The 12529-nt window shown below is 37.4% G+C and overlaps 1 protein-coding gene across 3 annotated transcripts in view; it reads left to right on the forward strand.

Moving 5' to 3' along the window:
- Positions 1-10320, forward strand: part of LOC134528365 (uncharacterized) — a 73010-nt gene extending 62690 nt beyond the window's left edge. For all 3 annotated transcript variants that reach the window (XM_063361932.1, XM_063361933.1, XM_063361934.1), the window contains 3 exons: positions 3468-3635; positions 5662-5757; positions 9804-10320. In XM_063361932.1, the coding sequence (XP_063218002.1) occupies positions 3468-3635; positions 5662-5757; positions 9804-10006 (467 nt within the window). In that variant the 3' untranslated portion in view covers positions 10007-10320. The remainder of the gene's footprint in view (positions 1-3467; positions 3636-5661; positions 5758-9803) is intronic.
- The last annotated feature ends 2209 nt before the right edge of the window (positions 10321-12529 follow it).

Raw genomic sequence — 12529 nt, forward strand, 5'->3', positions numbered from 1 at the left:
CCATTCTGTACTCAACACTACAAAACTCGACGTGAAACTCATGCTTTGAACTTGCGTGCGTGTTGGTCAGCTGTGTTTACCATTACCGTGCTTTGTTCAGTTCAACAAATTTCCCCACCCTTTCAGGACAGGAGAGAAAGGACAGCTCAAGGTCAGGGCTTTGTTTACAGAGCCGTCAACTTTCCATTCGTACTGCGTCCTTTAGGGGTGGCCAAAGTTGTGTTGCCCGCCGTAGACGACTGGTGCGGACATTATGCGAATTTTTAATTTTTTCTTTTAAGGATATATAAATAAAGGGTGCGGACATTATGCGAGGGCGGACGTTACGCGAGTGAATACGGTATCTTGTAACTATATAACTAGGGATGGTGATTTTTCGTTTTCGTGAAATAGATGCGAAAATATGCTAAATTATATTTTTTCCGCTATAAAATGCGAAATCTAGACTATTCCGAGATAAATGCGAAATCAAGGTAAAAAACGTAGATTCGTCTTCACTCTACACAATTTATTTACCGATTGTATTTCGTTTCAGTTCAGTATCAAAAGAAACCATCATTTTATGGCGTATTCAGCACAAGTATCTTATTGTCACGTCATTCACAACACTATTGTTCGTAAATATTGAATGAAAAATGGCCATCCGTGCCTCGCAATTGTAAACAAAGCAAAGAACAACTAGCTGGAAGAGTGTCCGTCATCTTGCAGAGTACAAGTTTTTAGGCCACCATATTGCGACATCTCTGCTTCGCCGCGCCCATTTTCTGTCTTTGTTTCACGTGAAATCCGCGTTCTTGTGTAGTGTGGAAGGTGGTGTGTTTACAAATACGTGCAAACTCGTGAATGTGTTGTATACTGTTATTTCTCGTGGAAAAAATGGGACGAAACATAAGTTCCATTCGCGATCGCATAAATTAATACAAAAATGAACAGTTCTACGAAAGTGATACGAATAGTTTAATGTGCAATTTATGTAATCGCCGTCTGAAGTGGAAAAAAAAATATGTACTTGAAAAGCACATTAAATCTGAGGGACGTCAGGCTGCAAAAAAAAAAAAAGATTCACCGTGAAATTGGATGAAGAAAAAAAGTCGGTAAAACGGCAAGCAACGGTTTCTGGCGTGATCGAAAACCAAAAGAAGGCTAAAATTGAAAAAACGAGTTTCAATAACATTATTTGTGCACTCTACTTCAACTATGGCCATGAACACGGCTAAAAAATATTTATTGTAATTTTAAGTATTCAATTTATTGCACTCATAAGTGCTAAAAAGTTGTTTGAAAACCTGCCAAGAGAGGCTATCTTTGTAGTTGTGTTAGATCTTTATTTTTGTGGTTGTTAATAATTAATATGTGTATTATTTAATACTTTTTAAAAATGCTACAAAATGCTAAATTTCAAATTCAAAATGCTAAATATTATTATTTTAAATGATATAAATCACCATCTCTATATATAACACTTTTTTGCAATTTGTGATTTTGTTTCATGGTTGCTACAGGACTAGAAAACCGGGAAATGTCAGGGAAATTTAAATGGTAAGGGAATTCCGGGAAATGTCAGGGAAAATTCTACGAATTCTGGAAATTTTAAAGTTGCGTATAATTCAAACAAAGCTTTGTTTTGATGCGCTCGTACCACTACCGAACGACTCCGCTAAAAGGCTGCTGCTTAAGGCACACAGCAACTGCAACGTTTTTTTTTTTTTACTTGGTCTACGATTGTCCGTTGCAATAGGCTGTTACAACCACCCACCATAACTTCTGGCCAATCCAAGCACTCGTTTGTTCACTAGCGAATCCAGGCCTTCATTTGTTCGTGTTTTGCTCCTTTTTAATTTGCCCTTCAGACTTTGTATTATGTTCCGTTCCATGCAATGAACTACAGAATGGGCATGGCGTCGTTTATCTTTTCAAGGCTATTTTCACGTGGAATAAGGTGAGTACAAAGCTTATTACGTGAATTCAAAGCGTTTCAGGTGAAGTTAGTTTTTGATGCGATCATAATAAAATAAAGTGCATTTTGATAAAGAGGCAATACCAATTCTCATTTTGAAAACTACCAAGCTGATACGAAAACACGTGGCTTTTGTGTGCGATTATGTTTTTGCATTTTTTCTACCTATTTTTTTTTTGATTACTTTTTTTTCAACCGTTATAATCCCTGAGTTCTGTTGCGTGACACTTACATTATGTATAAAAAAATATTAATAACTGAACATGTTTTTCCCCAGAATCGTTAGTTAACATTGTAAGATTGTAAGAGTATTGCATGTTGTAATGCTGCTATTGTAATTCTCTAAGTAGGCCCGTTATATTGCTAGGTGTGAATTTGTAATAGTTTTTGTATTTGTGTAGTTATATTTTTTTAAGAATTCATAAACAATAATGTTTTAACCTAACCTGAAAATATTAATATGTACATTTTTTTAGCTTAGAGATGTCGAAGAAAACTACTTTTAAGGAGAATAGGCTCAAGGAGCCACAGTTACAGCATATCAAACCCTCTGCTAAAAATATAAATTCTGCGTACTGCACTTTGTGCTACAAAAGTATTCAACTCAGCAATATGGGTCGAAGAGCTCTCACCAGCCATGTCGAAGGAAAAAAACACATTCGCGATTCTGCCGTCAAAATAACACAAAAAAACAACTTTATTTACCTCATGTTGAAATTTTTATACTACATTTAATCATATGCACGTTAATATTTATGGCATGTAGGCCCTACTTCAAAAGAAAGTCAGGGAATTTTTCTCTTAAATTTCTGGAAAACAGGGTAAAGTCAGGGAATTCTAAGATTCTATTTCTGTAGCAACCATGTGTTTGTATTCAGTGTTTTTGTTAAACACTGTTTATCTGCAGTTTTTATTGGAAAAATAAATTTTTAGTTAGATTTCACTCTCTAAATATTTTTTTGGTAATCCTAAATGTATATGAATGTAGATAGGGTAATAGAAGTCCCATGTTTATTTTATTGCATATTATTATTATTATTATTATTATTATTATTATTATTATTATTCATGTCGAGGAAAAAAATTACTCTCTCTAAAACAGTAATCTGTATTAAAAAAATTATTTATTTGGATTTTTTTTTTACTGTGTAGAACATAACCTGTTATGTTATGTTAATATATACTATCTGAAACAAGCAACAAAATCATGAGAAAAGCTTATTGAATGGTTTATTCATCTAATTATTATTTGTTTTTACATTTAAAAAAAAAATTTATTGTGGGAATGAGAGCTAGTGATGGGAGTTGGTAGCATGAGCTGGGAATTTTTGCAATTCAATTTTGTGTATGAAATGTATTTGAAATAAAATGACTTAAATTAAATGATTCTTAATTATTTTTTTCATACAATACATACATATTTAATACTAGTTATGTATGTATGTTTTAGTCTGCTGTAAATGGTTTCTGCTTGCTTGTTTGTATAACCATGTGGTGTGAATACTCGCAGAGGGCCGGGTAACCTACATGGAGAGGGCTTACCTGATCCTCGCCAAGAAGCAGCCATGGCACATCGTCAACAGGGAGATCATCAAGAAACAGCTGATGATGATGTTGAGCGAGTGGCAAGACCAGAAGTTGAGCGAAACCTCTGTCCTCGTCGTCATCAGGTTGTTAGGTACGTTTGTATCAGCAGAAGATGGATCTTGGGATCTGTTATTTAAAAGCTATAGGAAGTTTAATGAATTCTGAATTAATGTGTGTTGTAATGCTGGAAATTATCAGTTTGTTGCAGTCCACACTACCTCAACTAATTCAAAAATTCAGCCTAGAGTAGACATCCATTTTTCATTAACACTTGCAGCAATAAATTTGGCGACAAAAAAATGTATAAGTTCCAAAATAAATGTTACCCTTGATGATTGAATTTTGAAATAATGTCTCTTGGACACAAACCGAGATTCCTGATTTTTATTGTCCTTTACCAAAAACTGCAACTTTTCACAATGGCCGTCATCTTCCAACCATGAGAACAAGTACATGTCAAATCTACAAACAAGACGCACATAACCTCTTCACAGATTTCGAAGCAAACAAGTTCACTGTTCGCAGGTACAGAAGGATGAATATTTAAAGATAGTTCGTAGGTAAGTCCCATGGTTACACATGAACTCACGGTAAAATCGAAAGGACTACGTCCTCGGAACAAAGACGAAAAGACTCATGTTTGCCTCGTTCTGGGCTTAACACCAACAACTGTAGTCAACAAATTCCAAATGCAAAGTCCAAAAATGTTTATCAATCGGCGCCGTCCGGATCACAGCCGTGAAATTTGCTTCTACTACGTACATATTAATGTTGTTTTGTGAGCCACTGCCAGACACGTGACCTACCGGTACCTCACCCAGACACTGACTCACGAGGCTAAGTGCACCTGCGTACCATCTGGAGGAATGAGTAGGTGCAGGACCTCTCCTCCAATCACAGCACATCTCTTACACAGACACTAGTACAATTTTAGAATGCCCTGCAACGAGGCTTTTACAGAAGAGATTACGCCAAGAAAAAAATCACAGATTGTGATATTAATTTTAAGCAATCACAAAAATACCTTCATAAGTTACCAGCCAATACTCTCTCTCTGTCTTTCTCTAATTATTACACACCCGGCAAACCATAGTACCTGCTCGTTCAAAGAAAATACCATTGCAAAAAAAAATACAAAAGAAACTTATGTTAACACGCAAACGGGCAAAAATAAAGACTAACTGCGTATTTACTATAAAGTAAGCAAATTGTCAGAATGACTTATAAAGCATGAAATATTGTAGATTACAATCATAAAATGTACAGCAAACACAGGGATACTTCTTAAACGATGTTATTTAAATGATTTCAGCATACCTAACCAATGTTCTGAACATGATTAGACTCCAGGATAACTTGTTAATTAAACTATTTAATAAGTGAGGAGGGCATTAACTTGTTTTGTTACAAGTTTTCCAACTGATTTATTGATATTTTTGCTACACCTTGTTTTCTGTGTTCCCATTTCCTTCTGAAATGTAAGATAAAATGGTTATTTAACAACCCTTTTATTGGGGTAGGTGTATACATTTCAGATTAAGCACAATTGAGCTTGGAAGTTGCTTAAGTTATGTAGCAGCAGTATGGTATTGTGGTTCTGGTTTTTTTTAATTGACTGATCAGTTGCAATGCGTTGTGTTTTCTTTTCTCTCAATTGATTCAGATTCTAGTGTGGTTTTATCAGTTTACAAAATTGATTCTCGGATTGGTTCTTGATCCTTATTCAGGTGTGTTCGGTTTAACTAAATGTACCATGAATTTACTCATGGATACTTAATTTATATAGCCATGAAGAATTTGCATTATAGATATTGCAAATTCTATTTGTGATTACTTACATAAAAAAAATTTTAACATAAAAGATTGCAAATACTTTTCAAATAAGAAATTCTTATAGTTTAACTCCATTAGAAGGGACTAAAATATTTCTTGAATTGCAATAAAACCAAAATAAAACAAAAACATCATTTTAATACAACCTAGAACACACCATAAAGCACTGAAATGCAACTGAAACCTAGAAATAATCAGCATGCTAGCTAACTTGAACGCACACAAAGGCATGAAGATAGTGATAACAGTTGAGTGCAGTGACTGCAGTGCTGTGGTTCTTGCAGGTTATGTTCCCCGCAGTTTCCCCTGCTGCCCCAAGACGTTTGTTGTGGTAGCGGAAGTGCTGGACACGCTCAGCGGTCTCCTCGGCAGGCCCGGCAGTGAGTACCAGAGTTCATTCCTCGAGTCAAGTTGTTCTCACAAATACAGTATGTCCATGAAAGAATGTCCCAGGTATTGATAGAATCAACTGTTAGTGTTTTAGTCTGTTGGTTCAATGTCACAATTACAGAGTACCGTGTTTTATCGCATTTTCGTCGCACATTTTGTACTAAAATCAAGTTTGAAAAGTAGGGGTGCTACTATTATGTGGGTTGGGGGGGGGGGGGGGGGGGGGGGGATTTGTGTTAGGCAAAGTTATTCATGAAAACAAAACTCATTCATGGAGAGAACCTTTATTTAAAAAGTAGAGTAGACAAAAGCTCGCCAAACAATTTACATTAATAAGTCATGCAACAAAAACCTTTCTTCAACTTAAAATAGAAAAACAAAATCTGTGACCCGAATACGAGCCTGAACTAACGCGTAACTATTGTTGCGATTTACCGCGGGTTCGTAAAGGATAGCCCAATTAAAGATTTTTATTACCACTACTTGTCACTTACAAATAATCTTCTAAATTGGCGGATAATTAATTACACGTAAAGAAATGTCAATTCCCCAGTCACTCGTTTCACACACCTTGCTGGGCCGCACTTCCGGCGCAACTCTCGCCGCAGCACCCCTCGTGGGTCTCCGTCGCCGCACTCCACCGCCGCCGTCACACCCTTCGCCGAGATCCCACTCGACGACTCGCTCGCAACTTCACTCGGGACTCCGCCGTGCCCGCGACTCTATCGCCCGGAAACTCCCGACTCCACTGAACTCACTCACTCCCTGCCCTGGAACCTTCGTCCAAGGACTTCGCCACTCTGCCGCACCCGCGGCACTTTCGCCCGGAAACTCCGCCGCGGGAGAACTCCCGACTCCACTCACTCACTCAGACTCTGACTGACTCGAAGGTCGGCCCCACCTCCTTATATAGCCCTTGGATTCCCGTCCAGAACAATCGGGCATGTCTCCGAGATATCGCGCGACCTTCGCCGTCGAAATGCCCAGAAACGCATCGTGATTCCTGTCGAAGGACGCGGCGGCTCCTCAAAGAACGCCGATAAACGCAACAAGCATCAGGTTCCCACAAAACGCGCCGATAAACATGTCTGATATCTTTTATGCCGCAGTGCTGCCTCTTTTAAGCAACTCGATCTGAGGCAGGTGCGCGCTGCGAAGGTCAGGATGTCGCGAGATAGTATGACACGAGATACCAGGGAGATGATGCGGGTGGAAGGGGGCGCAGACAGGCCGAACGAGCGCGGCGACGCCAAGCACTGCAGCCATGCGCGTTCGTAACACTATCGTCGAAGTACACACTTACCACGAAAGAGTGCGAGCCATCAAATGTAGCTAACTCAGCTCTCATCAGAGAGCGCACATTGCATGCAATTGGCGAGATATCGATATCCGACTACGTGTGCGCGCTCTATACAGGAAGCAACATAACCAAACATGAACGATGCCAAATAGCACTTGCTACATTATTATAAGCGGTATACCGCAGCAGTGCAGACGATCAGATAAAGGTTATAAAGTTTAAAAACTCTTTAAAAGAAAATTAAATAAGTGGTAATGTTCGAATAAATATTAGATTTCTACTTAAAAATACGTAGTTTTATACTGAAAAAATACCTACATAAAGCAATCTGAATTTTTTTTTTTTTTTCCTCATTTTTCACGGTTTCTGAAAATCTGTACATACGACTGAGGTGTACGTACGAACCGGGGGCCGTACGAGCGAGGTTTTACTGTATTTGTATTTAAAACTAGATATTACCCCAATTTTACAGGTAGGTCATCTGTCCCATTTCCAGCCGGTGACCGTTACAAACATTTGAAAAGCGTACCATCGGGAAAAAGAATAACTACATGCAAACCTTACTTACATTTAGCCCATTGGCTGCATGCCAACAATAATACAGTAGAACCCTGTTATAATGAATCTGAAGGGAGCAGTTTATATGTTCACTATAGAGGGGAAACTTTATATCTGGGAAAACTTTTATATCGGCAATACATACTCAAAAGCATAATCTTAACTACACATAGGCCTAAGCCAAGAAAAGAACGATTGGAAATACTCAAAGCAACAGTTTTATGAGCAAATGCAGATATTATTTTTAATACACTACACATGTACAAACTTTCTCTTAATGGTTCTTCGACATCGGCGTATTTTCCTTTTTTCAGGCGTTTAATACTCTGTGACGTATTCGCAGCTTGAGAAAGAAGATTGTTCAGCTTGTTTAATATTGTATTTAATGTGGATGTTGCAATTCCCAGTTCCTTTGATATTAACACGTGCGGGACAGTGGGGTTGGAGTCTACCTTTTTAATAATGTTCAGTTTATCTCGCACAGATAATGCCTTACGTTTTTTAACGCGTTTTTCACCCTTTTTTATGTACGTATTTCTTATTGAAGCACATTTGCAGCTTAATAACACTAAATTCTTTTTACCGTCACAAGTAAATAAACGAAAAATAACGAGTCTGGCGCATCAAAGATCACTACGTATCATTTAGTATCGCAGTTGTTAAAGCTGGAACGAAAATTTCTTACTTTCTATGGAAAAATTTTGTCCACAGAGTTCTATCTAGTGGTAGTCTTACGAACCTTACTCGATCAAAATGTCCGAAACGTGAACGATAAAAATGAGACGTAAAAATATTGAATTTGCTGCTATAATGTACATACTTATTTGTGTGGCGGTAATTTATTTTCAATTTTGATAACTTATTAAATGTACACACGTTCACCCATTCTTTAACTATGCAGGGAGAACTATTTTTATTTTCACCAAACTGAGCACCATTTCTGGCTACACGTAGCCTACCGAGGCCACTCGATTACGACTTGTTTATAATATGAACAGTGGACAATCGAGTAGCATATTGCGGAGAAAAACGTTAATGTGATCCAGAATAGACGTTTTGTGAAAATACTTTTAATTATATGAAAATATTTGAGATAAATGTGCATTATGTCGGCAAAATTTGTTCGTGGTACACGGGAAAACGTATCAACATTGACAAAAGTTGTGCGCTATATCCAATAAATTAATACATAACCTCACATCATTTTGCCGGGACCGAGACGGAAATTCACAATAAACGGGAATTCATTATAGGCGGGTTCACTATAAACGGGTTCTACTGTAGTAAGTTAAACATTTAATACAAACAAAAATATTGTACTGCAGTGTTTGGGACTCTGAATATTTATTGCATTATACAATTAAAAGTTTCCGTCTTGAAGTGCTCACTCCAGCCGCTAAAAAAACAAAACACTTGAGAAAAAAAAGTTACATATGAATTAATTTACTTAATTCACGGGAACGAAGCACTGAGTATACTGCCCCCTCCTGCGGTAGTTTGTGGCGTGCTGTTCAAACTCTAGTGCCCGTACACGCACAAACAAGGCGGGCGGTTTGGAACAGAGGGTGATGGTGAGAGGAGAAAGGGTCTGATGCGGCGAGGCACATCGGGCTTAAGGGACGTAGCCCTGGACGACGTAAATTTATTTTGGGAACTAATTTTATATTTACCTAGGTATATACTTAACTTCATGTGTTAACCTTTTCTTTTATCAAAAGTTGTATGAAACTATTACTGTTCATCTTTTGAGATCACAAATTCGTAAATATTACAAGGTCAATTTCTTGACTTATTTAATGACTTTTTTTTTGTTTGTTTGTTTGTTTGTTTGTTTGTACGATAGCCCCTCCCGGGAAGTCTCCTGGAACCGCCACTGTTTCTAATCGGTTAGAGTGAGCATGAGCTAAAGTGAGACAGATAGTGAAATGTGAAACAACTAGTATTTATTGAAATTAGTTTATTAAACTTAAGTAAATCTTCAAACAGTTTTCAATCTGCCTCAATGCAGTCAAGTTGTACAGTACGTGTGTTTTTGTTTTTTTTGAGCAAATTTATTTGTATGTATGTGTGTGGTTTTTTTTTTTTTTTTTTTTTTTTGTAGTAGTATGCAAGTTGCAGCTGAGTGCACAGAATGTGCGCCCGTGTGCACGAGACACACGTGTTGTGCTGTGTGTTTAGATACCGCGCAGATCGAGGAGGCGGTTGTGACGGCAGTCATGGCTCTCGCGAACCACGCCTTCTCACGAGTGTTGGGCATCGTCAGGTCTTGGAAGCCTCTGCGGCCGCTCCCCGACACGTTCTTCGACCCGTTGTACAGCATGAGGAAGTTCAGGGACTGGCCGGCGCTTCTCGAGACAGCCAAAGTAAAAACCACTCAGTAGTGTTTTAGTAATCGGTGACTTTGTAAACCCCTAGTACAAAAGTGTGCAACCTCGTGTTCGTGTGTACATTCTGTGTAAAAGAAAGTTGTTTTGCCAGCTGCAAGTTAGTTATGAAGTAAACTTGTAACATAATTCTCTTTTGCATCTGTTGTGTATTTATGTGTGACCATTGTAATGTTTATAAGAATTTTTGTACAAAATATTTGTAAAAGTAGTTATACGATCTTAATGTTATCTGATGCTTAATTTTTTTTTAATTCGGCGTGCGTTTGTGATGAAAAAATGACTTTATCAATAAAGCTCTGTTTATTTAATGTGTTCAACTATTATTTTCATACTTTGACTAGAGCAAAAGAAAAATTTGTTGCCACCTGTCCATTACAAAATTATACTCGTTGAGCTTGCTTGAGTGCTGAAAACTCATACTGCGTGGGCAGGAAAGTGCTGATTAGAACAATTGTAGATAATGTATTAAAAAAAGGACAGATCACATGCTAAGTTGTTGTAACTTATTGAGCAAGTAGGCTTTTTACATAGATTCACAGAAAAAACAAGATTTTTGCCAAAGCAAGTAAATTTTTCAGGTGCATAAGCTGCTAAGTAGAAAAAACAAAGGTTGACCCACTTGTGTCTGTAAATACACGCGTTACCTAAGAAAGTGATGAGACTCGCTTATCGTACTGATAATGGTTGCCAGGAGCAGTTGGTCTTTGTAGCTGAAGGTTGGACAGCCAGCTCTGCCGAGGTCACACCAGGTACTTGCCCCACGCTGCCAGGTGTAGTTCCCTCACACTCGCGGCGGCCCAGTATGCTGCTTGGTGCCTAAATCTGTGCGTGCAGTTGTGTGAGTTAGGGAATGAATTGTGCAGTGTTGAAATCTAAATTTGGTTGGGTGCTTCTTGGTGGTTGGTCACAGCCGTGCAGTACCAGCCCTTAACCCTGACAAGGACATTTTTCTATAGATATTGCGAAGTTAAGTATTTTATTTACGTGTGATGTTGGGTTGAGTTATACCTAATTGCTTATATATTTTAGTTGAGGTAGAATTTAGTCCTTAACAAATCAAGTAGTTGCACAAATTTTTGAAAATTATTTCATGTTCATGGTTTGTGTTAATGCACCATTATAACATTTAGCACCATACTATGATATGTCTCTTCTTCATGATAGTCATTTGTGTAATGTAAATAAGAATACCGTGTTTTCTCGTATAATCGTCGCACATTTTATTCTAAAATCAAGTTTGAAAAGTGGGGGTGCGACGATTATGCGGAGAGAAAAAAATTGTTAGGTAAAGTTATTCATGACAAAAAAAAACCATTCATGGAAAGTACGTTTATTTAAAAAGTGAAGTTTTAAAGAGCACGCCAAACAATTTAAATTAATAATTCATGCAACAAAAACCTTTCTTCAACTTTAAATAAAAAACAAAATCTGTGACGTGAACTAATGCGTAACTGTCGTAGTACACGCCACGAAAGAGTGCGGGCCGTCAGATGTAGTTAACTCTGCACCTGACAGAGAGTGCGCGTTGCATGCAATCGGCGAGATATCGATATTCGACTGCGTGCGCATGCTCTATACGAACAGCAACATAACCAAACATGAATGGTGCCAACTAGCACTGGCTACATGTATCTAAACAGTACACAGCGGCGATGCAAGCAATCAGATAAAGGTTATAACGTTTAAAAACTTCTTTAAAAGATAATTTCATGTCAGACAACTTCGTATTTCCATTAATTAAATAAGTAAGTGGTAATGTCCGAATAAATATTAGATTTCTACTTTAAAATACATTGTTTTATACAGAAAAGATTCCTACACCGGTACACCGCGGCGACGCAGACAATCAGATAAAGGAAATAACGTTCAGTAATGTCTTTATATGAAAATTTACACGTCGGACAACTTCATATTTCCGTTAATTAAATAAGTGGTAATGTCCGAATAAATATTAGTATTCTACTTTAAAATGCATCGTTTTATATGGAAAATATACCTACACAAAGCGCTTGGCATCTAATAGCGGGACCAAAAACATAATGTGACGTTTACATGAGAAGTTTTTGTTATCCTAATTTTGACTGCCTAAAATATGGGTGCGACGATTATGCGATAAAAGAGGGTAATATGATGAACATACACACCTGTACTTACTTTTAAAATTTAGTATTTTAGTTTTACTGGATCTTGAAATGCTCAGTAATTGTGTAGGCCTTAGAACTCAAACAAAATTATGTGGTTTAGTAGAGTTAAAGTTATAAAATATTGATACTAATTGTCACATAGATTTTAATGTTTTTACCCTACCACTTTCCAAACTTGAAGTCCCACCGATCAGTCAGATCTAGAATGCCCTTTAGCAGGATAATTAATAATCGAGCAATACAATTTTTTGGAATTAGTAATTTTTTTCAAAAAAGCATCTATCTCAAACAATTACCTTCTAATATAATTCAATAGATGTTTTAGAAAAGCTGCAGAACCTATAACATTACTGAAACAAAAAAAAGAAGAATG

Source organism: Bacillus rossius, chromosome 1 (genome assembly GCF_032445375.1).
Source record: "Bacillus rossius redtenbacheri isolate Brsri chromosome 1, Brsri_v3, whole genome shotgun sequence".
NCBI lineage: Eukaryota > Metazoa > Arthropoda > Insecta > Phasmatodea > Bacillidae > Bacillus > Bacillus rossius.